General features: G+C 45.3%; 2 protein-coding genes across 2 annotated transcripts; one reads left to right on the top strand and one right to left on the bottom strand.

The window, feature by feature from the left end:
• Positions 1 to 801: 801 nt before the first annotated feature.
• On the top strand, positions 802 to 12,505 carry LOC128149568 (eosinophil peroxidase-like). Its single transcript, XM_052804913.1, has 12 exons — positions 802 to 898; positions 1,495 to 1,588; positions 2,449 to 2,624; positions 3,249 to 3,372; positions 5,739 to 5,868; positions 6,481 to 6,681; positions 6,782 to 7,097; positions 8,253 to 8,413; positions 8,793 to 9,045; positions 10,472 to 10,642; positions 11,481 to 11,718; positions 12,245 to 12,505. Exons 1-12 carry the CDS (start codon positions 802 to 804, stop codon positions 12,492 to 12,494), a joined length of 2,211 nt encoding a protein of 736 aa, XP_052660873.1. The 3' UTR covers positions 12,495 to 12,505.
• Positions 12,506 to 15,520: 3,015 nt separating this feature from the next.
• On the bottom strand, positions 15,521 to 21,724 carry LOC128149205 (1-acyl-sn-glycerol-3-phosphate acyltransferase alpha-like). Its single transcript, XM_052804099.1, is given in 9 exon segments — positions 15,521 to 16,076; positions 17,759 to 17,778; positions 18,221 to 18,310; positions 18,458 to 18,530; positions 19,045 to 19,140; positions 19,407 to 19,582; positions 20,056 to 20,143; positions 20,146 to 20,197; positions 21,540 to 21,724. Coding segments are annotated over 9 exon segments (849 nt in total). The 3' UTR covers positions 15,521 to 16,007.
• Between the last annotated feature and the right edge of the window lie 4,690 nt (positions 21,725 to 26,414).

The raw sequence follows: 26,414 nt of genomic DNA, 5'->3' as shown, positions 1-26,414 counted from the left end.
TTCTGAGAAACAAGAAAAGACAGCTTTTCTGCCTCATGTAGCAATACCCTGCAATATAAGATTGCAAGGAATAAGCAGCCTTCAATCCCTGTGAAGATGGTTGAAGAATTGCCACAGATTGTAAATGTAAAATAACCTGCCCCACTGTGAGTTCTTCTAAATTTTGTCTGTCCTTCCTGCTCTAAACAGTTAAAACATTGACTAAATTACTTAAAATATATCTAATTGTAACCTTTTTGCTAAAGATCTCCTTTCAGGGAAGGCACTGTGTCATATGAGAACAATGGATAAACATTTCTAGCATTAATGTGAAAAAGGAATAGAGGCAAATTTCAGGAAGCATCAAGAAGACTAATGGAGGTGGTTGAAGGCTGGAGGACTGGTGCTAGACATAGCAGCTTGTTTTCCTCAGTAACAAGACAGAGGGGGCAGAGAGGGATGTGTGAGGTATAACCTCCTTTACACCAGCCACCTGAGAAGGACCCTCCCAAAGGCAGGACACTGCCCTCTTCCATTGCACCTTCCCAACAGTCTCCATCACTGAAGCCTGGACTGTAACTTGGCTGCCTCCTCCTTGACAGTTACTCAGCCCAATTTACTGAATGTCCCACATCACAGGGATGTCCCTGTGTCCTGCTAACACCTATGCCTACAGCTACAGCCCTCACCAGCCGGAGTCCCACTTACAGACCTGATCAGAGGGGTGCTGTATTTTATTCCTGGATCCCAAAAGAAATACTCAAACCAAACATGTCAATCTCTTCTGATGCTTCAGTGAAACCCTGCCCATTCAAAAGATTTATGTTGCATTTCTCTCTAGGCATGAAACCAAGAATTACTCTCTTGGGATCCATCATCACTGTCTGTTTAGTTGCGGCAATGGAGTCCTCCTTAAATAGTAAGTTTCTGTTCCTCCTTCAGCTGCTACTGTGCTTGAAAGGGTGTGAGTCAAAACTCAGTCTGAGTTCCTAGTTAGACATAGCTCCAACACAAATTTGAAATAACCTGTAGATTGACCTGCTAACAATGAAGTCAATACCTAAGAAACTTGTCTAAGGAAATTGCCTTTTTAATCAACAGGTCTTCCAAGCACATGATCATCATTTTGTGACAGGGAAACTGGGTGAGATCATATATTTGGCTCCTTCTATGCATTTCCCTTCTCACAGGGAAGAATAGCTTCAAAAATGAGGGTGAAAAATAACTCCCTAAAAGCCTCCCAAAGCCGTCAGAGCCAATTCTATGAAATGGATAATAAGCTACCACTTTACAGTCACTTCTTGTCCTGTGACTTTCAGGACCTCAGCAATGGGATGAAGCAGATGAGCAAGAGAAGCACAGATAAAGGTGTCCAGGTAGCACTAAACACACAGTAGGAACTGCATGTAAAGCGAATGAGTGCACCTCAGCACCCAGCGATGGGGTGGGATGTGTAGCTCCTGGTGTACATTACAAAGTATCCTCAATTTCTGCTTTTTCTTCTTTTTTTAGTAGAGGACTCAGAGGTACTATCAGACTCCTCTCTTCTGAGCAGCATTAGTGAAGCCAGGCAGCTGGTAGACACAGCATATTTACATGCCCGAAAAAGGTGAGTCCTTTTTGCATGAGGCCCCCAACATTATAAGGAAATAAGAGAAAATATGTGTGTGTTTCTTCTGCTTTTCAATGCATATTTATTATAGAAACGCCTTTGTTCAAGGGCTCTCCCTGTCATAGCTGGAGAGACCCTTTTGCCCAGTTTGTCTGGATTCTAGTGTCCTGTCTCAGTCCCAGGGCCACCCTTCATCACCCAAAGCTATTGCCTCCTCACCTACACTGCCATGGGTACCTCTCAGTAGTCCATAGTGGTATGGGCACACTGGACACATGTTGCATCCTCTCCTGGCTGCCAAAGTTCTGCCCCTCTCCGGAAGGACCACAGCTGTGCACATAAACACCCTGTCACAAACAAGTCTCGGTGGAAGCCAAACCCCAGATATCCCTCCATGTATTGTCCCAAAAGGCTGGTTCCAGGAAGCAGAATGCTCTGGGGAGGAGTCTCTCTGCACCCACCCTACAGAAGTTTTTTCATTGTGCAAGAAGGAGCCATGGGACCAGGAAGAGATGCAGCATGGCCAAGCTTGTCTCTCTGTTCACAGAATAGATCTTGTGACATACTAAATGTAAAATTTTGTCCAGTCACTGAATAACTCAGTTTTCCACTGATCTAGCTTTCCACATGATATAACAAAATTTATCATGGCAAGGACATAATGCAAACTTGAAGTAGGGATCACAATGATTTGTTTGCAAAAATCAGTGCAAAGATGATGACCAGCCAGCTTGTCCTAGGTGAGCAGAGCCTGCCTGGGACCCAGCAGCGCTGTCACATCTAAGTACACCCAGCCTAGCATGACAGAGGAGGTCTGATTTCAAAGAAGGTGCTTCATGGGACTCTCTTATGTTCAGCTTAAAGAGAAAACTAGAGGAAAATGTTGCCAACCCAATGGATTTCCTGAAGCACTTAAAGGACCCAGCAGGAAGAACCAGATCTGCAGTCCGTGCTGCCGATTACTTGGAAACTACTTTGAAACTCCTCAAAATAAAGCTGCGTCTCTCTGGGAAATGGAGACTCAATGTTACAGGTAATGTGGTTTAGACCAAAATGTCTTACAAACAGCTAAGAGCAGAAAATCTACCACAGCAGGAGTGTCAGAGCGCAGCTCTGCCATGATCTAAATAACTGGTGATAAAACCCTTCCCCACAACAGCCCCCAGTGAACAGACTTTAAGCACGCTCAGAGGCAGGTCAAACCACCTGGTGTTTTATTCATCATCTTTGGCAGTGCCTGTCTCATATCTTTGATGATAAAAGCAGCCTAACAATAAGTGTGATAAACCTGGGACAAAATGTGTGGAATGCCAGGAGAGTCTGACCGCTGAGAACAGAAGCCCATCTTCCACTTCTGGTCCTCACACCCACCTGCCCAGGTTGTACCACCCTGCAGGGTCATAATTTTATTCCCAGTCTAGGGTAAAATGTTGCTGGTGATGATGCTCCCCATATTCCCCTGGAAAGTTGTTCCATGCCAACCTAGTTTCCCTAGCCCAGAGGTGAGAGCTGATCCACAAAAGGGTTTAGGCACTGAACGATTCAAATCCTCGTGTTATATATACACAGCTCTGACTCAGACATTGACCTAGAATACCAAGAAGCTAAAATAAAAATGAGTAAGAGCAGATGTTATTTTGCACTGTTTCTCTTGCAGACCTCCTAGACCAAAAACAGAAAGAGATGATTTCCAAAGAAACGGGCTGTGACTATCAGATTCGTTCCATTAAATGCCCAAATCATGACATTTACCGGACCATTACTGGGGAGTGCAACAACAGGTAAGGTTTGCGTGTGGACAAGGAGAGTCCCAAGTCTGTACTTTGACCCAGGATAGATGGCTTAAGGTCATTTGTGTAAGTAGCTTTCATCAGGGCAAGAAAAGTGAAATGCTCATTTTAGTGGTGCCTGTAACAGATGTTTCATTTCTGCCTACGCCTGGCAGGAAAAAGATGTCATTTCTTGAAAATTTCAGGTTTCAGCCCATTGCCCTCCATGTGCTGCTTTGGGTGAAGCAAGAGATTTCTTGGAGTGGGGGGGAGGTGAAAAGTTGAGAAAAGTAGATTTTGGGGCTATGAAAGCCAGCCTCTCACTCCGCTTGAGGCTCCAGGAAATCACCTCTCCACTCTTCTGTAGTATGGATAATACAAATTTCCCCAGACTGTTTCGTATGAAAATATTCAGCTATCAACATATCTCATCTCCGTGGCTGCTGTTGTGATGCATAAGGATGGGAAGTAAATAAGACTTTAATTCTTGGCTCTTCTAGCTTCATGTATTGTGTATCCTTATGCAATAGCTTCCCTCCTGGTTCAAACTGGGGTTCATATATTTATTTCCTTGTTAGCTTTTTTTTTGACCAGAAGATGGCAAAATTTCTAGCCTAATACTTGGAAGTCAAGGTTTGCTGTCCTGTTCTGCCATAGACTTGCTGCCTGGTGTGAGAACTCCAGCCCCCACAGCCCCCAAGTCTGAGTGGGACTCATATCTGATGTGCATCTGGTATGAAACAGATGTGCCAGATGTGAAGACATAGCACAACTCTGCATCACACATGCAGGGAGCTCACATGGTGCTAGTGTTACAGTCAGTCTGTACGTTTACCTACAGACCTCAGAGCCTTCAGCGACCCAAGGACAGCAGTATCCATGCTGACTTTTAGGCTCAGGTTAGTTAGGGTTGTGCTTGGGCTTGCTAATCTAGTGGCTGCCAGTGAGATAACAAGGCACTCAGAAGCGAGGGGACTCTGTGGTATGTTAACATTTTTCCAAGGATCTTGCTCAGCTTGAGATGGACACCATGGGATAGCACTTGAATATTTTGCAAAAATCTGCCTGCAAGGACAGTAATAGCAATCAAAACAAGAGCCGTGGTGGTACTGGGTTCTTAATATTTGATGGAATTGCCTCAGCTATGGTGTGGCTAGGTCCTGCACATGGGTTGGGGCAATCCCAAGGACAAATACAGGCTGGTCTATGAGTGAATTGAGAGCAGCCCTGCAGAGAAGGACTTGGGGATATTAGTGGATGAAAAACTGAATATGAGCCAGCAATGTGCGTTCACAGCCCAGAAAGCCAATTGCATTCTGGGCTGCATTAAAAGAAGCATGACCAGCAGGTCAAGGGAGGTGATTCTGCCCACTCCCATGAGACCCCACCTGCAGTACTGTGTCCAGCTTTGGGGGCCCCAGCATAAGAAGGACATGGACCTGTTGTTAGAGCGAGTCCAGAGGAGGGACACGAAGATGACCAGGGGGCTGGAGCACCTCTCCTATGAAAACAGGCTGAGAGAGCTGGGGTTGTTCAGCCTGGAGAAGAGAAGGCTCTGAGGAGACCTTATAGTAGCTTTCCAGTACTTAAAGGGGGCCTACAGGAAAGATGGGGAGGGACTCTTTATCAGGGAGTGTAGTGATAGGTTGAGAGGTAACAGTTTTAAACTGAAATAGGGTAGATTTAGATTAGATATTAGGAGAAAATTCTTTACTGTGAGGTTGGTGAGACACTGGAACAGGTTGCCCAGAGAGGCTGTGGATGCCCCCTCCCTAGAAGTGTTCAAGGTCAGGTTGGATGGAGCTTTGAGCAACCTGGTCTAGTGGAAGGTCTCCCTGCAGGGGGACAGGGGGGCAGGGGGGCTGGAACTAGATGATCTTTAAGGTCCCTTCCAACCCAAACCATGCTATGATTCTATGATTGCAGTTTGAGAGGTTCTGTGTTGGACATGGGGAAAAACTTCCTGAAGGGGCAGCCTTGTCACAGGTCCCTGCAGAGGTGGAGGATCTTCATCCTTGGAAGCTTCCAGCCCTCAGCTGGACAAAGGCATGGCCATCCTGATCATTGATGATGGCCCTACTGTGAGACTGATTTTGTGTGCTGCAGCAGTGGAGGCAGAGGTGCTACAGAGATTTAAATGCCAAATAAAATTAATATAATGGCATGAGAAATCTTTTAAAAAAGATTTTGTCAAAAAAGTTCATTTTTCTCTGCAGTAGTAATCTTGATATTATTTACTTCTCAGTGTTTTCTGGCTATTACCTCTGTTACCAGAGTAATCAGACATGGATTAAAGGGCTGCAAAACATTAGTCTCTACAAGCCTGTTCATTTCTGAAATAATAACCAGTGTTTGCTTTTCTTCTTGTGATGCACCAGAAAGCATTCTCATCTGGGGTCCTCAAACCGTGCGTTTGCTCGCTGGCTCCCAGCAGAGTATGAAGATGGCGTGTCTGTTCCCAGAGGAGCAAGTGAAGGAAAGCTGTACAATGGATTTCCACTCCCGCTGGTGAGAACTGTTATTCTTGTCCAGATAACAGTAGTGGGCACTGCCCTCGCTGCATCCATCAGAAATGAAACAGTGGCAACATCTAGAGTCTAAATTGCTTGATCCTTTCCTCTGATCTCAGGTGCTAATTTGAGGCTTGTTTTCTACAACTGAGCTATGGCTTGGGGGGTATTTTTGGTGGAGACAGACATGAGCAAAAAGGTTGTGAATACTTTACTAAGCAGAGCATGGACCACATCATAACATTTTTAGAAGTGTGCATCCCAAGTTTTGATGCAGACAGCACCACAGTGTCTCAGATACACCAAGATGTTTATATAAACTATAAGGCTTGGGTGTTCCTCAGCCATCTTCTTGACTTTCTGGATGTGTGCAAGTACATCAGTTTCAGCCTTGAAAGGGTTTACATGAAGATGGGCTTGGCTGACTGACTGTGGAGTCACATCTGTTTTGATAGAGCTGGTGCATGTCACGGATCTGTTTAATGCCATAATTAACTGTTATGAGCTTATCTAAGATCATCTTATGCATGATCTCATAGTGGGTGTTATACTGAGAGGTAAATTCACCATGATAGAGATAGTCACACATTTTCGTTTTGGTTTTCTGCAGGTTCGAAAAGTGTCAAATGAAATTGCTTGCACAGCCAACAAGAACATCACTCAAGATCAAGAGCGCTCTCTTGTCTTCATGCAGTGGGGCCAGTGGGTCAACCATGACATAGACTTAGCCCCTTCCAGCGGTGCAGGAGCAAGCCCAGAGCTTCAGTGCGAGAATGATTGTGCCTTCAAGTCCCCTTGCTTCCCAATTAAGGTACGCTGACTTTCATTCCATCCCACGCTATCTTAAGACAGTAAAAATAAAACTCCATGACTTTCTGAGACATTGCTTATGTTTGTTTGCTTTTGTTTAGTTTCCCCCTGATGACCCACGGATGCTGAGGTCGAACTCTTGCATGCCATTCATCCAGTCAGCATCCATGTGCAATCCCAGGACGTTTACTCGTGAGCAGATCAATGCTGTCAGCTCATTCATCGATGCCAGCACGGTGTACGGCAGCGAAGACTCTGTGGCAAAGAGTATTAGAAATCAGACAAACCAGCTAGGTTTGATGGCTGTGAACCAGAATTTTACTGATACAGGGCTGGAATTATTGCCCTTTGAGAACAAAACAAAAAGTATTTGTGTTCTCACCAACGAGAGCATGAACATCCCCTGTTTTAAAGCAGGTAAGGTGTATCTGTGGAGTAGTTTTCAGTGGCCCATGAAGTCAAAAAGGGTCATTATGGTCAGGTGTCTGATCTGTCTTTAGATTTGCATGAGGAGCTGCAAGACATGATTGTGTAAGGTGAAGGACAGGACACCCTTCCCCAAATTAAAAAAGAATAATAATTGAACAGTAATTGTTTAATTAAACATGAAAATTATTTTGTTTTAGTTTCCCAAAAGAGTTACAGCAAATCATCCTCCCTTTAAAAAGTCATTTCAAAGGTAGGAGAAATTTTCAATAGAGTAACCACCAGCATTTAAAACTTCTCAGTGACTTTTTTTCCCCCTCCTGCCTAGAATTCACCATTCAGTTTCCAACTCAATCACTACTAACAATTAAATGCTCTTAATCAATTTAGTTAACTCTTCCTGGTACCACATTCTAAATTTTTAATGTTTCAAATATCCCAACCTACATCAGGAGACAAGTCTAGAATTTTGTCTGAAATGTAAACAAATTGATGACTCAAAACACAGAACTTATTAAAATGGGAAGTGATCCATCATAAGCACAACATTAAAAAAAATTATAAATGTGAAGCTTGCAAAGTCAATCGTAAGAATATAGAGTGTTCTCATTGCACATTATTTTCTCATTCCCTGCACACAAGAACTCCCTGCTGAGTGAGGAGATACTCAGTGCTTCTTCCGTCAGCTGTCAGAGGGTCTTCACTGCATCCCCTCCAGTTTTCTCTCAACATCTCTGCTGAAGGCACATTCACAGTCTTCTCAGAGGTGTTTACAACTTGGGTGAACTGAGACAAATTTTCAAAACCAAACATTTACAGCATTGATATGAAAGAAGATTGTATCCTTGAAGTATGAAGGGAAGGCAGACGTGAGATTTTTTTTCAAAACTAGACATTTACAGCTGCTTCATGACCATGTGCAATATAGTTTAAATTTCCCAAAGCCTCTTCTCTAAAGATTTTGGCTAAATGGTTTGGACAGAGAATGTTTTGTCTGTGCTGGAAAGAAATATCTGGCATGAATAATGACTGCTAGGAATCTTAAGCATGAGTATTACTGCCAGTAACACTGACTCTTCTAACACAAAAACCTGCTGCTGAAATAAAAAGCAATTTACAAAATTCCTAAAATATTTTCATTTGTAGGTGACAAACGGGTAACTGAAAACCTGGCACTTTCTGCACTGCACACTGTCTTTCTACGCGAACACAACCACCTGGTTACAGAGCTGAGGAAATTAAATCCTCACTGGGATGGAGAAAAGCTTTACCAAGAGAGTCGAAAGATTGTAGTTGCCATAAACCAGGTACTGATCACTGCTCACTGTTTATCATCTGCATGCTTAGGAATGATTTTTCCTCCAGGAAAAGGAGGAAAACCGTGCTTTGCAGACCTAGTGGATTTATTTGAGGGAGTTGAAAATTGTGAATAAGGATGCTCCATCTGAGACAGCATGGTATCCAGAGCTTTTTTTATCCATTATTTTACCAATTTATCAATTATTTATTATAGTAAATAATTTTAATATATTACACCAAACTCATACCATTGCTACAGCTCTTTTTTCTGAAGATCTTAATGAACTCTGCTGCTGATGGAGAGTTCATGTTCATGCTCTGCACCTGACTTTGATGGCATTTCTGCTACAACTGCTGACGACTTGCTCTGCTTTTGTGCTTTTTCAGATAATAACATACAGAGATTACCTCCCACTTCTGCTTGGGGAGGAGACCAGAAAGTGGATCCCTTTGTACAGTGGCTACAATGACAATGTGAATCCTACAGTCTCAAATGTTTTTTCCCTGGCTTTCCGATTTGGTCATACGTTAGTACAGCCTTTTGTATCCCGTCTGGATGACAGTTTTCAGCCTTTGGGTTCATTCTCCCATGTCCCTCTTCATTTGACCTTTTGCGCTACATGGAGAATTATAATGGAAGGTAAGAACATGGGGCAGCCAGCAGTCCTGGTCTGGTCCTGAAGCAGACACTCAGGTGGAGGTCAGCTGGTAAGACACATGAGCCTAGACTGCCAAAAACTCTTTAGCTCCATTTATTTAACTGACCTCCCATGAATTACAGTGCCATTCAACTTGGAAGGTGCTCATGACATGTCTACCCAAGGGGCTGCAGACAAATTTGTAGTCTGCTAAATGTGTGGCAGCAGGACAGTCCTGCAGAATTGTCACCAAACAGAGCCTAGCATTGGTTCTGCATTGTACCCTGGCAAAGGACCCTTGCCAAAAATCATGTGCTGTTATACTCCAACCATTGAACGTTATCAAGCACCAGCTCCTGCAGAAGCAGCCACATTGGAGCAGGATTTTGCATCAGAATATACAGTTCTGTACCTTCTTTTGCACAGTTTTTCAGTGTGTCTTCCTCAGTTCACTGCATGATAATTGCATTCATATTCTGAGCATGTCACTAAATAACCAGAATATGTAACAGATTAAACCTCCTTCTCAAGTTGCCGTACATCTCAGCTCAGCGAGATCCGACAGCGCGAGCATTGCACTTTCACTCAAATAGTGCAACTGCTCATGCTGTTGCAGGATGCTTGAGGCTCATGATGCCAAATGTCAGTCAACTAAAATTTAGGTCAAGCTAAGCTATTATATCCCTCTGTAATTAGTAGGCATTGCCAGAGGGTGGTCCATCCAGTTTAACTGAGCTAAGACAGCATAATTGCTTCTTAGTGGTGGCCATCTCTCTTCATGACTCCAAAGGGAGTTATAGGATCCTGCTCTTATACAGCTGATATGTACAGGCATGAATCTTTCCAAGGAAGACAAATGTCTCTTCCAAAATGAGTTATCTAACTAATTATGGAAAACATACCAAATTACACACATGCAGCCAATTTTCCTGTGTTTTACTAATACTGTCTTCTTAATGGCTATGAAAAAGACATAGACAAACAGACATGAATTGATTCTATCATTCTATTTAATATTTTAATAAATAATTGTCAATTAATAGCTAATTATAAACAAAATCAATTGCAAAACCTAAACCTTGGACAGAGCCCCATGTATCAGTACATGCTGGGGACTGACAGGCTAAGGAGCAGTTCTGCAGAAAGTGACCTGGAGGTCCAGGTGGGCAACAAGTGGATTTAGGGCTGCAGAAGGGAAGGGGTGGAGGTGGGGAATCTAGTTACTAAAGGGAGGCCTCATCTACTGGCATATGCAGGTATGTACCTATGCACTAGTATATGTTGAAATGGAAATATGGAGCTAGGTGAACCCCACACAGCCCAGAGTAGAAAAGACATCTCATGCAGCACTGTTTCAGCTGCACAAAATGGACCATCGAAGCTGGAACTTCATACAAAAAGTCTTTTCCTGGTTTGGAATGGATGCAGGTGGCATTGACCCACTGATACGGGGCATGGTGGTTGATCGTGCAAAACTGATGAAACAGAATCAACTGCTTGTTGAGGAGCTCCAGAACCACCTTTTTGAACAGACAGAGATAATGGGTCTTGATCTAGCAGCCCTGAACATGCAACGGGGAAGAGATCATGGCCTTCCAGGTAAGGAGACAAAAGTCCACATGTCCTGTGAACAATACTCTTTTTTCTTCTGCTGTTTATAGTAGTTCTGCGAATGTACTAAGCTTTTTCCATACCAATGGGAAGAAACAGTACCTTGATTTGAGGGCAAAGGATGGACAGACAGTCAAGCTCAGGGAAGAAAAGGTCTCAGTATTATAAAGATCTTTTTCTGAGGGATTTAAGACAAGGACAAAAGGCTTGGAAAGCAAAGATGATAGTTGGGATAATGTAATAAAGAGGGGTAGAAACAATGGTGTATTGCAAAGAGGGGTCATGTGGGGTACAGAAGGTACAGATGCAAACAACCAAGTTCAGCTTTCATGTGGGCTAGACAGACTATCTGTGCTTTGTTCTTTGCCCATCAATGCTTATTTTGTGTCTTCAGACAACCCACAGCTTTGAGCAGAAGTGGCTTGCACCCACAGGTATGATTGCCCCCAGGCACTGAAGAAGAAGGGGTGCTCTTGAGTTAAGCACAACCAAATATCGCTCTTTTCTAGGACTTTGATCCTAGAAATTTTCCCTCCCCAAATGGCAGACTGGTGCATTCCCCTTCAGCACTAGGTAGCTCTAACCGACAGGATGCAATGAACCTGTAGTTGTGTGCAAAGACAACCCAAATTGTGTGCATACAAAGAGGACTGTTGAAAACATGGCATTTATGGTGACCATCTAGACAATAATGCCTTCCAGATCCTTTAATGCCGTGAGAAGAAGCAGACATTGCTCATGGGCCAAGAGGTCTGTTTAGCTCCTGAGCCTAGGCAGATGGTGGGGAGACATGGGTCCTGATCAGCCACTGTTCCTGCTTTTGCAGGTTACAATGCCTGGAGGCGCTTCTGTGGGCTCTCCCAGCCTCAAAATGTAGATGAATTCTCTGAGGTGCTAGGCAATTCCAAACTGGCCAAGAAGTTCATGAAGTTGTATGGGACACCAGACAATATTGACCTCTGGATTGGGGCAATCGCAGAGCCCTTTGTTCCCCAGGGCAGAGTTGGACCCCTCCTGGCCTGCATCATTGGCACCCAGTTCAGGAACCTGCGTGATGGGGACAGGTAGGTAGCCCTGAGACCAAACCTTTCCCATGGCATTTATTATGGGAAAAAATGCTGGCATTTCATGTGACACACTAATCCAGCCCATCTCCAACATGCCAGTGAGTGCTCCCAGCAAGGCTCAAACTTTGATTTTAGCCCAGTTGCCAAAGGAGTCTTTTTTGCAGCCCATTCCTGCAGACCCATGTGGTTGAGGAGCACCAGCTCCAGGCCATGGGTGATCTGGAGTAGTCTTTGCCTGAGGTGACATTTGCTCTCAGGGTACAAAAGAGGAGGCTCAGTTGCTGCAGCCCAGCAGCCTGGTGATGCTGTGTGGAAGAGGCAGGCTCTCTGCACTGGCGGGTAAGTGGCAGAATCCAGACCTGGCCACACTGGAGACACCTCTTTCCAAGGGGGTGCGCCTGCTGCCTGATGAATCAAGGTGGATCTGAGCAGACTCACCTTCCTCAGATTCCCATCTTGGGAAGTAACCACCACCAAATGCCTTCAAGGAGACTATAAACTGCTTCTGAAAATATCATTGCAGATTCTGGTGGGAGAAACCAGGCGTTTTCACTCCGCAGCAGTTGCATGCACTGAGAAAAATCTTACTGTCAACAGTGATCTGTGACAATACTCATATCAAAAAGATACCCAGGGATGTGTTCAAGATCAACAGTTATCCTGAGAACTTTGTTGACTGCCATGAGATTGACAAGCTCAACCTCTCACCCTGGAAAGATGAGCCTGAGAGTGGCACAAAAGGTACGCAGTTGTTTGAGGACTGTCAAAAATAATAAATGCCCTACAAGGTCAGACTCTTCCATGCCTAAAGAAATAAAAGAATTAAGGTCATCTCAGTGACTCTGCCCCCCAAAAGACCTTGACCATCCCTTCAGCCCCACTCAGACACCACTGGAGGCAGAGATGCTGTTAGCCTAGTCTCCTTGCAATCCATCACCTTCGTCATCCCTTACTAGACTGCCTCTTTCTCTTCAGCTAGATAGGAAATCCCTGAAAATCCAGTCTGTTCTGACCCTTGTGAATGTGTCCTCTAAATACCTTATTCCAGGACAACTGGAGTCTTACTTCACAGGAAGGGTGTCCATGAGGAAATTAATTGGAATTAGCCAACCTGCTCCAAATTCATACTCTGCTGCTCCAAGCCCCTGCTCTCCCCCTGCCTTCCCTAAAGCTTTAAAGCATTTTAAGGTATATCTGGAGTTGTTTTGACACTGTATGGCCTGACACACCAGTAGTTTAACACACATAGTCAGAGATTATGATGTACCACATCCTGAAAGACAGTAAAACAGTGTCTTCATTTAAGAGATGTGGACACTAGCTGTGTCCTCTTATTGATATGCTTTTGGCATAGGCTCTCCCAGGTAAAAATGGTGTAGGGAGAACAGAGACTTGCAGAAGACAGGTATGACCTGAGCAGAATGGACTGGGTTGGATTTTTTTCCTTCTGGCAACCCATTTATAGATGATCACAATACCTGGGGATCACCTACTTTGTCCTTCTGCAAGGCACAGACCACAAAGCATCTCTGTGCAGTTCCTGTATTGAGTTTGATTAACTGTATTTGAGAGACACTGTTGTTTAAGACATTTGCACTTGATGGAAAGGCTAAATTATGGTGACTTCACCCCATTCTTTAGGAACTAAGTCCAGCTGATGCTTGCCTTCTTGATACGATAGAGGCTTCCTGATTTCTTTTATTAACTTAGTCTTACAGTCAGTAAAACTTGCTGAGCCGATTCCTGTGGCTCTTTTATCACCAGCCTGGGAGGAAGCTGAATTGTGTTTGCATAATCCAGAGATAGTGAAATCCCAGGGTGTTAAAAAGCAACTGCTAAAAGTTTAACCTTTTCAAGTGCCAAGAAATTGTCCCAAAAGCACTCATCCAAAGGGTGTCTGATGTTAGGTCACTGGAGGTACCTTTTGACAAGGCTGGAAGTACTGCGGTGTCTCAGAGGTACAGGGGTGACCTGGTACTCAGTTACCCATTCACCAGTGACTATTTTAAGCTATGGAGTCAAATAAAAATGTGGGGAGAAAAACTGTGTCCCAGAAACATTTTCTGCCTCTCAGTAGCTTTTTCTGCTTCATTGACAGTTTCTAATCCTGCTCATCAGACCAGCACTGGAAACTCCTAATGGTGGCAACTGAGCTGCTCTTGGGAAAGTGCTGCCTGTACATCATGCTCAGCTGACTGTTGTCGACTGAACCTTGGCACATGATTTCCCAGAGAGGGGCTCAAGACTATGTCTACTGTTTTATTTGCTGTACTGTAATTTTTATGTCATTTATTTGTAAAAGCTTCCAGTAATGTAAGTCTTCTTCAGGTGGAAAGGTAATGACATTTTATTGTCTGTTGCCCTAAAAATATGTTCAGAGGTGTGCAAGAGCTGGTTAGGTGCTGGATGCTTTATGACTTTCTAAAGGCACAATCAAGACAAATTTTTTACTTCCCATCCTGAATGGGTGTCAAATCTGGAGGCTGGTGTGCTTGCATTTAAAATCAAATTCCTTATCCTTTGTACCTGTTCAGAAATTAGCAAGTTCATGTAATCTTTATCAAAGCTTTTCTTATCTCCTTCTTGTTTTGCACAAGAGCATAAACTGTTTAGGCTGTTTCTAATTAGGAGTGAGATTTCAGTCTTTGAAGAGACTGGAGAATGGCAGCTGCATCTTGAAGCCTAGAGACATCTTTTATTTAAATCCTATAGTAAACATGTGTGTGTTTGGGTGTGCTGGGCCGAAATAAAACACATTGTATGCACTCACCTACATTTGACATCAATTCTGGTATGTCAAACGTGTCCAAAATATTCTTTGGCTATGCTTCATAGCTAAACGTATCAGCATAAAAAAGCAAACCATAAGCTGGCTGGTATGTAAACTACAAGCATTAGGGCTAAAAAATGATCATCCGTCTGGGATGATCACTCCCAAGACCCTATGAAGTCAATAAATAATGAACATGTAAAAATCATATTAAGTTTCCATCTCTCCTTGACACAACTGGGAGGGAAGGAGGGGACTGGGAGCAAGAGGGTGGCAGCCTAAGATAGACTCATGAGAGAAGCTTGTGGGTAGAGTAGGTGCCTCTCTGATGAAGACTATTAAAGGACATGCTTGGTAAAATCCCATGGCTATAGCATCAGCATACGCACTTTGCCATGGTGTGGTATGCTGGCAAGTCATGCTCAGCCCAGCACCCCACGCTGCCCACCCATGGCCCAGGGGGTCCACAGGAGACCTGCTGGATTGCTAGGTGAGTGATGGAGCTTGGGGACCATGGTGCTCCATGAGCCCTCAGTGCATGGGGAGTGGGGAAATGCTGTGGTGACCCTGGGCAGAGGAAGGCAAGACATCATCCTCTGACACATAGAAGACAGGGCAAAACCAGGCAGTATTCAGAAATCAGGACGTGCAGCTCCTGGAGTGTATTTGAGTTGAAAAATATATAGGTTGTGTTAAAAACCATGAGGTTATCAGTGCATGGCAAGGATATTAAGCAACACATTTCTGCTGTTTGCCTCTGGTTTCTGAGTGCACAGGCACGTTCCCCTCACACTTTCAAGATCTGCTCAACCACTGAAAGCAAAATCTTGCTTTGCTTAAAAGGAAGGCTAGAAAAACCAAAGAAGCCACCAACCCCTGCAGACACATGTAAGGTCTTTAATTCCCCTCTCCCAAATCTGCCTTGGCTTTCCCCTCTCGTGACAGAGGTACCTCTCAATTGCTCCCTTCAGAAAGAGGTAGGAGACAGTGCTTTCTGCTGAGTGTGCTTCCAGGGAAATGTGGCAGCCCTCAAACCCCAAGACAGCCACTTCCCCAGGCAGGATGGTCACAGGCTTGGGATAAATGCCTCCACCTTGTTGGTTTTGAATAGGAAAATGTGATTATAAGCATGCAGCAATGATCACAGGAAGGGTCCAGCTCTGCCTGGGGTCCAGCTGGAGAGAAGTTCTCAGGGTTACAATTACAAAGAAATGTCCAGCTACCCACCATGTGTCTGTCCACGCAGGTGGCACAGTTCTCTGGAAGGAACATGGCAAGCCTTTCACCAGCTCCACTTACAAGCTTTTCTTCCTCTGTGGACATTTTGCCTGTCTCTGCTATATCAGGGTTGCAATCCATGGTTGTCTCTGCTGCAAGACCTTCTTGTGGTTGCCATGCTCCCTGCCCCACTGCTATACACACAGCTGGAGCTGGAAGATAGGATCGCTAATGGGAAGTCCCATTTGTCATTCCTGATATCCCCTGATAGGCGGTGAGCATGGAGTCACAGACCCGCTCAGTGAGTTTGGGAACATCGTCTGGGGCCAAGCCAAGGGTTTCCACTTCTGGCAGGATGTGGATTATGCTTTTTCCTGGAAGAGTGAGATAGGAGGGTCAGAGAGGGGCAAGAAAATATGTGAGTGGTGTAGAAGAGCAAGAGAAGACATAGCAGAGGGATCAGTGCAAACCAAGGAACAAGACAGAAATGAAGGGAAATGCCCTCTTTCCCACACCAACAGTGGTGTAGCAACCCAGTCATGTCCCAGCTGCACACAGCAAAAGCCCAAACCAGGCTTTTCCCATCCACAGACACAGCAAAAATCATAAATACAGAAACAAGTGAATCTCTCCCCAAATACATCCAATGCAATGATTCATATAGAAGAAGTTGTCACAGCAGAAAGACCTCAGGGTCTGTCTAGATCACAGCAAAGAGAATGAGATCGCTGTAATACCACACATCCAAACCAACCATGCTCTGATCTATGTATACCAAATTCAGCAGAGTCCCCCCTTCCAGAAACATACTTTGGGATGCAGAAATTGCACCCAGGACTCCCTGTTTGGCCAAGGTGTGTCATACTCCTCTTGGGAAGCATTTAAGCAATGGACTGGTGCAAACAGGAAGAATATACTGGGGAGCTGTCATCATGGTTTTCTGCTCTTGCACCCAGTGGCCCTTGCTCTGGCCAGCAGATATGAACAGTGCCTGCGCAGACATGCACCTGAGGATCTGGGGACTGTCTGTGTTATTTTCTAACTTTCTTGCATGCCTTTACACGTATGCTAGGAAATGAGATCCAGAAGTGTTGCTAGCAGAGCCATGCAAGGGAGGCAAAACAGAAGCATAGATAAAAGCTTCACAAAAGAAGAAGGCATGCTCCCTGCCTTACATCCAAAGCTAGGCTTGGTATCTCAGCAGTCTACTATGCTTCACTTGGTCCTACAGAAAAAGCTGAGTGATGACAGGGCTGTGCTGAAAGTGTAGGTCTGTTGGGGTATAACAGACTTCCAGCAAGCACCAGACTTGCTCCGTGCATGACAGTGTGCACACACTAGACACAGAGTTGGGCTTTTCAGAAGCTCATCAGCATGCCCAAAGCCACTGTGGACATGGTGAACTATCCTGACCTGAGGACCAGCCTGCTCAATGTGCAGAAATCTTCGCCATGTGTAGCACCTCTTCAGAATCAGCCCTGGCAAAACTTGCAGGTGGGAAGATACAGGAAAAGTTAACTGTGGTTCTTTCTCCAGCAGTGAAGATACTACCTGTTTAACAGCAATTTGGAAAAGGGCTTAGAGGTCAGCTAACCACTAACTCCCAGGGTGAGGTTATTATAAAGACAAATGTACATGCAACCAGAAATAGTCTTTCCTAAAAAGCTCAGGGAGGTTGTGGAATCTCCTTCCTTGAAGTTACTCCAAACTTGGCTAGACAAGGCACAGAGAAAACTCATCTATCTTTAGAGTTGGCCTTGCTTAAAGCAGAAGGTTCAGCTGCTTCAGAGATCCCTTCCCATTACGTTCGTCTCTGATTTCCCAGAGCAGTGCTCTGTCTTGGTTGCCCAACTGAGCAGGGACGTGATGGGGAGGAAGCAGGCTAGCAGAGCAGGGCTGATGTCCCTGCTCATGCTCCTATCGACACCCGCGGTGGGGAATACTTCCAGTGCCAAAAGGCTTTTGTGTGTCGCCAGTAGAGACAGGATAGTCCCAGCAGATGAAAGATTAGTAGAAACAGACAATGCAATGTTTAACATTTGCACCAACTCTCTCTTCCAGGTGTCTGCCTGGGAGGGGATGACTACACCCAGGCACAAAAAATGGGAGGAATGAGAATGTCAGATGCAAGTCCTCCCCTTAGGAAACAGCAGGGCTAGCCTGGTGGGAGGTGGAAAGTGGCAGAAGCCCATTTTGGGATGGGTGTGAGTAAAGGAAGTGGAGGAACAGGATGGGTTACCTTTCTTTGTTGGAGTTTGAAACATTTTTTTCTGCATTTTTCTTCTGAAGCCAAGACTTACATAATTTTTTTCCCCATAACATTTTATCAGTGACCAGGAGAAATTTTTGTCACCATAAATGGACGAAACATGGTAACTGGGAGGAGACACACTCTCAGGGTGACTTTTGCTGAAAGCTCCATGTTTGCTTTTGTTTCCCAACTCTCCATGCACCTGCAGATCCAAGGACAGCATGGTGGGGCTGGGGGCAGGACCTGCCCCTGGGCTCCACTGCTTTTCCATGTTCCCTTGTACAGGTATTGGACAAGCTGTGAGAAATCCAAGGGGAGAGACAAAAGTGATGCCTGGAATCTCCCATTCCCTCCCCTCCTGAGAAGACAGAAACTACTGTTGTCTGGCTGCTATCTCCACATCACACATGGTCCTCTGCCTACCCACCTCATGGCTCCCTCCGAGGACTGAGGTTGCACCAACACCTAGCCTGTTCTTTGCCCCAGATCATCCTCGCCTGGTCTAAATCTCTTCTCCTTCTGGTTGTGGAAGTCACAGTAGGAAGAGATCACTACAGGAATAATGGGGACCTGGAGGGGAGGCGGTCTACAGTGAATCTACAAATTTCCAGATTTCTCCCCCAAAACAGAACTGGTGTTCTTAGGTGAATCCAGCACCTTGCTGATAATTATCCCAGTCAGCTTCATAGTAGACACTCAGAGTTTTTTGAGGATATTTAGATCATTTAAACATATCACCCAATGTCCTCGCTGTTGGTTTTTGTGTTTTCATCTCTTATTTAGGCCCAACAATGCATGGATTGCCAAATTAGTATGAGCAGAGGCCTGTTCAGCAGAAACTCCTCCTGGGCAGGTCCAGGGTTCTTGTCAAGGTCCTCCCACTTTTTTCACAAGCTGAGTTGTGAAGGTTTTCCACTTGTCCCAGAAAGAGCCCCCTCCTGAGACACCTGCAAGCTCCTCGTGGGGTCCTGGATACATGCTTAATCCAAAGGAAAGCCAGGACCAGGAGCCACATAGCCCTGGTTGCTGGTGGACCATGGTAGGCAAATCGCATGCCAAGGGGCAGGAGGAAGGTGGCTCTCACCTGGGCTTTCACAGCCAGCTGGAAGGCCCCACGTTTGAAGGGCAACATGGAGCTACCATGACTACAAGTTCCTTCAGGGAAGATCAAGACGCAGAACTGCAGGAGGGAGAAGATACTGAGACGGAGGGACCTCCAGTTACTATTCTAAGCCACCGCACAGGCATACTCCCCTGGGACTGCTCTGTCTGCTCCTGATCATGCAGAGACATCATCTTCCTCCACTTCAAGCACTTTATGGACACACAACACACTGAACACACCAGAGATGCTCTTACTCTGTTCTGCTCAGTGCCCAGCCCAAAGATCCCTTTCCAGCCACATCAAGGTTCTAGTGGCTCCTCACCAGAGTCCTGCCCACTCACATTTTCTTTGTGGAGGGAGTGTGCCACCTCTATCAAGGTAGTGGTAGACTCTTCCCTCTTCTTGTGGTCAATGAAAATGAGTCCTGAAAGCCAGCACACTAGGCCAAAAGTGCCCATGTAGAGGATTTCCTTCTTTGCAATGGGCACACAGCGATTTGGTAATACCTCCGGCATCACTGGAAGGGCAGAACAAAGACAGAACAAGTTGTTATCTGCACTGAGGTTTCCTCCAGATTCAGGGCTACAGCCCTCTGCTCTAGGAGATGCCATGCCTGCAGCCCCTATCCAGCTTCACAGGATCAGAAACATGTTGGGAAAGGGATTCTGGGGGTCTCCAGGCGAACCACCCACTTAGAGGAGGACTATTGCTGATGCTAAATGAGAGCAGCTATGACACGGCTGTGGTCAACTGACTGTCTCATCCCCATTCTCTTGGAAAGGATTAAGCTGATTTAGCTTGAAAATACCTCTAATACCCTGGAGAACAACCCTGGCTTTAATACCCTGGAGATCAGCCCTGGCTTGGGACTAGCTGGTAATGGACTATGTAGCAGCCACTCCTGCTCCTCTGCCTGCAGTACTTGGGATTTTGTACTACCCTCCCCTACAGACAACTGGGCCGGGAGCAGGAGGCGGGATCACCACATACCCATAATGTCAAGGGAGGTCTGGTCATTCAACATGAGGATGAAAGGTTTCTTAGTCCTGAGGTTCTCCTTGCCCTTCACCCCTTGCCCTACATCTTGAGGCCAAAGATGTAGTTGAGGGGCAGGAATGACATGCACAAAAACCTGGAAAAAGGGAGTGGACATTAGCCAAAGAGGTGCTGAAATTGGGTAAAGGGAACAAACACCGTTCTTCCAAACCAGCCCGTCTCACAGACTGCTCCTGCAGAGTAGCCTGTTTCTCCACAGACCCAGATTTGACCCATGACTTGGAGAAGAGCAACTAGTATGTCTCTTCAGCTCATCATTTCATTAGAGAAGACAAATACACCTACCAGGTTTTCTTCAAGCCACATTAGACCAATGGCCTAGCAACTACAGCTACAGCAATTCCGTGTATCAGCCAAATATTAGATAATGCCAAAATTCATAGTGCACCTGTTTGTACTCTACTTCCCTGCTCACCTTGCTGAAACACGAATACAGGCTGCAATAAACATGCACCCAATTCTGCTATTGCCCAGGCTCTGGAAAGAGAAATGATTTTGCCTCTAGGTGATGTTAGACTGCAATTCTGGTAGCCATATTTTAACAGATACTGGAAAAATAAAGAAGCGAAAAAAGTCAGACACAGAAGTCAAGAACTGAAGAAAATTTCTTAAAGCGAAAGGCTGATGCTCAGTTAGGAGATACCAACTCCCACTGCAGCATACATCAATGAATTAGTAAATCCTGCCTCTGCGGCACTTCAGGAGGCTACAAGCAGTATGCTGCCATCTAGCAGAGTCAGCTTCGAGCCCCCACTCAACCCACACCCCAAGTTACTAATGCCCACCGCTGCTAATCACATGTGTACACGCAACTGCACAGTCTCCAGGTAAGTCCGGCAGCTTGCTGCAGAGGCAGTAACAGTTGGAGAGAGGGGATGGGCAGCGAGGGGACGGGCTCAGAGACTGCCAGACCTGGGGGCACCAGGCTGTAATTGCAGTGATGGGGATAGTGACAATGCAGGCGCCAGCACTGCACCATGGTAATGTCTGCTTGTGCCTGTTCAGGTGGGCACTGGGTCAGAATAAAGCTGCAAAAGACAAGAGCACCTGCAGAGGCTTTCTCAACACAACTTAGAAAGGGAATGATCGGCCACATGGAGGAGGGAAATACAGCTCTGAAGACCAGACAGGAGAGCTTTACTAAAAACAGCAAGTTACTTTACCTGTGCATTACATCCAGTTTGTTGGCATTACTTAGTTTGTCAAATTTATGTCACCTTTTACATCCTTTGCTTGCATAAATCGTTATTCTATCAACTCAAATACAATACTGAAACCCACATCCTTTCTCTGAATTACAGGGCCTGTCAGCTCTTCACACCAATATACAACTAATTCCTGCAGTGCAACTCCCAGGACCCTACAAAACAGAGCACGAGTTGACTCAATGCCCAGAGCAGAAAGAAGCCACAGACAACTCCATGTTTTCCATGTTACATCCACGAGAAACACTGATCATAATAACCAGAATGCTTAGGGTGAAGAGCCACAACTTATAGAAGGTCATCTTGCAGAAGTGTCTGAATGCAGGATTCACCTGGTAAAGGACTAGAAACACAATGAACAGAAAAGTAAATGGGTAATGAAGGAGCAAAAGCTCCATCCTTCCATGCCAGAGTCAACCAGAGGAGCATTGCACAGCGCAGTTAAATGAGTCACAAGCACCCAATGTTGTGGAGCAGAATTTAGATTCCCTTGATCAGCTACATGTGGGTGGTGCAAAGCTGGAACGAGATTCAGGAGCAATGCTTCAGAAAGGCTGTGTTTGCTGCTCAGAGCTAAACTAACTGTGGAAAGCCAGTTTAGCAAGGGCACTCCAGCAGCACTGTGTGCAGGAGCTGGCTGGCAAGCAGGGGCAAACACGTGATAGCAAGGGTCCCTATGTGCAGGGGGGGGGTGGCTCTGGGCTGGTAGAGCAATGACTGCTTGGAGAGACAACTCCCCTTTGACACGGCTCTGTGCATAGGAACCGTGAGAACTTTTAAGAAAATCTTTAATAGGAGGGAGCGGGATATGTCGGATAGCACAGACACCAGGCTGTCTCACTCTCTGTGCAAGCATTGAACTTCACCAACAAGTGAGCTGGCTGCAAGTTGTCCAGGAAATCAGAAATTAGTATTATGGAGGAGAGAAAGAGAAAACCAGTGATCCTAGCAGCCTTCTCCTGCCCCATACATCTAGGCATTGGAGGGACCAAGCTGAGCAACTGGACATTCCTCAAGTAGAGTGGGAAAAGTGGCAAAAGTGCCACATGTCTAGACAAAAAGATAAACAAAGCAAGAGCAGTTACTCCTGATGTTTTCATGGCCAGAGGCAGGCATGTGTTTAGACAGCATCTGCATACGTAAGAAGTAAATCAGGAAAATGCAAGTATAACCTGGGAGTGGTCCAACTGCATTTCATGTCCTAAAACCACTGCATGAAAAGGATCTTTGCAGTAAGTGCAATGACTAGGCTGAAAAACAAAAGCTTCGTGATTCATCATTTGCATGACAGGCCTTGCTCAAGCAGCTGTCACTTAAGGGGAATAACAATATTAAATTCCAGACAGGACTGAAAGCTGCAGATTCTTAAAAGGGAATAGTGCAAGGACCCATAAAACCACACTGAATGTCACCTGCAACCTAAAGAACAACATTAAATCCCTGAGAACAGTAAAATGGACAAGCCTCAGTAACATTTCATGAAGAAACTGAGGAAAGGCATGATAATAAAGAAAGGCATTGCCTGTGCCTCCCGCTCCTTTAGCTTAGTCAGGGACCCTTCTTCTCCTGTCTTTCATGGGAAAACTGGAGAGAAGTGACTGCAAGCCTTACTGCTAAGCTCTCCCAAGGCTTCCCTGCAACCACAGGAGAGGCAGCCAAAGCAAAGAGCTTTGTCCACAGGCTCCTCGCTGTTCCTGCACCAGCACATGGAAAAGACAAGCACCTCATGTGCACACACTGGACCCAGGCACAGTGACCCCTCTGTAATGGCACTGCAGAGACCAGCTCCCTTTTGGAGCCCATTTCTAGAGACTAGCCACGGCCGCTTGGTGCTTATCCAATGTCTGGTCCAGCGAACAGTTACCTTCCTAATGCCTACTGATATTCTTAATATCTGATCAGTATCTGTTATGGCCTTTCACAATTGGGTGGAGGTTGATTTGATGCACAACTGGTTCATCTTGACCTGCTAGGAGAGAGGTTTCTAAAACATAATGCCAGTGAAAGGCACTTTGAATGGCTGTCCTGCAAGGACATAAGCTATGAAAACCATAGCTTTCAAATCAAGCCTGCTGTTGTCAGGGTCCTAATGCAAGAGGAACATCTTACACAACCCTGCACATGAAAACTCACCCAGAATGTCTAGGGACAGGGAAGTGTGCAAATAGGAACTCATCACAGACCACTGAGAAGCTTTATTTTAGGTCAATGACAGCAATTTTCAAATATTTTCATCAAGGCTGTAAGGAAACTATGCTCCTGCAGTATACAGTGCACTACCAAACAGGTACTAAGCTGTAGCAAGTTGATGACTTACCCAAAGGAACACAGCAACCCTAAAATACAGTTGATCTACAAGAACACAAGATCTTGAACCTGAGGAAAAGACGGAAAAATATCTCCAGCACAAATGGTGGTGTCCACATGGTCAAAACAAAGCATAACCAGAGAAGGACCCACATAAGCAGATTTACAAGTGTGAGGATCTGTTAGATCCTCAGCGAGGTCAGCTGTGAGAGGAGTGGTTCTCCATGGCACTACCGAACTGAGGAATAACCAACATCTACTGGGCATCACCAAGCTCTTCTATGGAGAATGGTAACTCCGCTCACTCAAGGCACTGAGGACAGACATGCTCTCAAGAAGATATCAGATATGCAAGAGTTTGAAGCTAGGCTAATGGTTATTTGGGGCTTTCTACAGCTGGTAAGTATCTCTGATAAGTATGGGAAAAGGCAAGGACATAAAGCGATAATAAAAATTACGCCATTCTCAACTCACCATGGAGAGATAGTCAGCTCAGATCTAACAAAACATTTAGGCTCCAAACCCACAGATACTAAAATCCTCAGCTATAGCTTTATTCTGTTGCAAGGATCCCTAGCACCTAGATACATCATGCTTCCGTTTCAAAAGCAGTCAGGTCTTGCCTAACCTGCAAGGCGTTTTCAGAAACTACAGCTCTAGTGAAGCTCCCAGTTTCCAGACTAGATGTATCCATGCTCAGTTGACTCCCTTTTGCTCCTAGGTCTTTGCACCCTTTTCAGAGCCTGGCTCAATTTAAGTGAATCTTAGATAGGGAGAAGAGGGTCTTGCTCATATCATGCGCTTTCATCATGCAGCTTTAATGACTCTCCTACTCATCAACTCTGCTAGGCAACACATTGGCCAGGAGAGAGAGGTGGAGGTGGGAAAGGTGATCTAATCTAATGGGAAAAGGCTAAGAAAATTGTCTTGTTCACAGTAAGCAATTGAAGGCTCAGAAGAGAACGGCCTGCTGTCAATACAGCAGTGCTAGAGAGAGAGAAGAGTTGCTTAAGTTAAAGATCACAATTGACTTCTAAATATGAAAGCAATTATTTCAGGATGAAATAAGAGGACTGGATTCTGAAATGGAAGCAATCCCCACTGGAAACTGCTGGCACAAATAGCTCCACTGGAACAGACTGGAACAAGGTCCCAAAGGGCCAAGTGTTGGGACTGCTCAGTACCAAGGACCACATCAGCCGCCCGGTCTTCAAAAGGAGAACAGTACTGAAGGGAACTCAGCTAGTGCATGCAGTTACTACTCAGTTAAATAGAGGCATTAACACTGATATTAAACACTTCAGAGGGATTCCAGGGTAAATCTATTAAAGACAGGTTATCAGGACTGAGGAAACTGTATTTATCATGCTCCGGCTGCAGCTCCATGATGAATCCATGCATCGCTCAGTTTTACAAGGCACAGATTAGCTTTGGATACCTACTTACGAGCAAAGACATAGCTGGAAATTTCCGTAATGACAGGAGAAGAAGAGTTTCTACAAGAAAATGTGTTTTGACTCATGAATATTTCCGTGGCATCCAGACAGCCCTGACAGAAATGTAATGCAATGGGCTAGAATAGCTTGTGCTATAGGACTTGCATCCATGGGGGTAGTGCACAGTACAGGCAGGGGAACTGTGGGCTGGAAAATAAAACAGTTTGTCACTGTAAAGCAGAGAAAAATTGAGGTGGGAAGGAACCCCTGGAGGTCTGCAGTCCAACCAGCTACTCAGAGCAGGGTTAACTCCAAAACCAGATGAGCTTGCTCAGGGCCTTGTCTAGGCAAGTTTGGAGAATCTCCAAGGATGGTGATTGCACTAGCTCTCTGGTCCCTGTGTCCACATTGCACCACTATCATGGGGAATAATGTTTTTCTTTGTCTAATGGGAATTTCCCTTGTTGTAACCTGTGTCTACTACCTCTTATCCTTTCACTGTGTGCCTCTCAGAAGTGTCTGGCTTCATAGCTACTCATTAGGAAGTTGAAGACTGAAAAAACATCACGCCCTCTCCCCTTCTCCAGACTGAGCAAATCTAGCTTCCTCAGCCGTTCTTTGTACATCATGTGCTCCAGCCCATTGACCACCTTGGTAGGCCTCCACTCAAGTGAAGTGTCGTCATCACTGGGAGAAGATCCAGAGCAAGATGGACTCGGGATGGACATATATTCTTAGAGCTGAAACAGCTTGGGGAGGCTGCAGGTGGGAAAAAAAGTGAATGAGAGGCTCCAGCAGAGCCGGCAGGGAGAACTTCATTTCTGAAATCAGCAGCAGAGGCTGAGGAGGGCAAACAATCCTGTCCCAGCTCCTGCAGGCTCTGTTCCCCATCTCAGTGGCTCCACCAGCCAGGGTGGACACACTCCGGGCAGTCCTATTGCAACAGCCCCCATCCTGCCGTACATACATTTCATGGGTTTCATTAAGCAGTTTGATCAAGTTGATAAGCTAGACTGAATTTTCCAAATTTCAGCCTTGTGCTTGGCTAAAATTAGAAAAATAGATCCTCTGTGCTTAGTGCACACAGAAAGATCGTGGGCGATTTTCAATCCAGTCATTTCCTCTCCCTTAAGTTAATTGCTGAAGTCAAAAGGTAAGGAATGAGACCTCCTCTGTCCCCAAGGGGCTGAACAGAGGCTGGAGGTACAGGTGTTAGATAACTAATACTAGAAAACTAAAACTAGAGAGATTGAGACATGCCCCATGTAGTCAGGTATCTCACACCCATCAAACCTGTTGACTCCTTTGTAGCTCTCAGCACCAGGAACTTACCCAAGAAACGGTG

This window comes from Harpia harpyja, chromosome 12 (assembly GCF_026419915.1).
Source record: "Harpia harpyja isolate bHarHar1 chromosome 12, bHarHar1 primary haplotype, whole genome shotgun sequence".
NCBI classification, from domain to species: domain Eukaryota; kingdom Metazoa; phylum Chordata; class Aves; order Accipitriformes; family Accipitridae; genus Harpia; species Harpia harpyja.
This window is presented reverse-complemented; position numbering and strand designations above follow the sequence as displayed.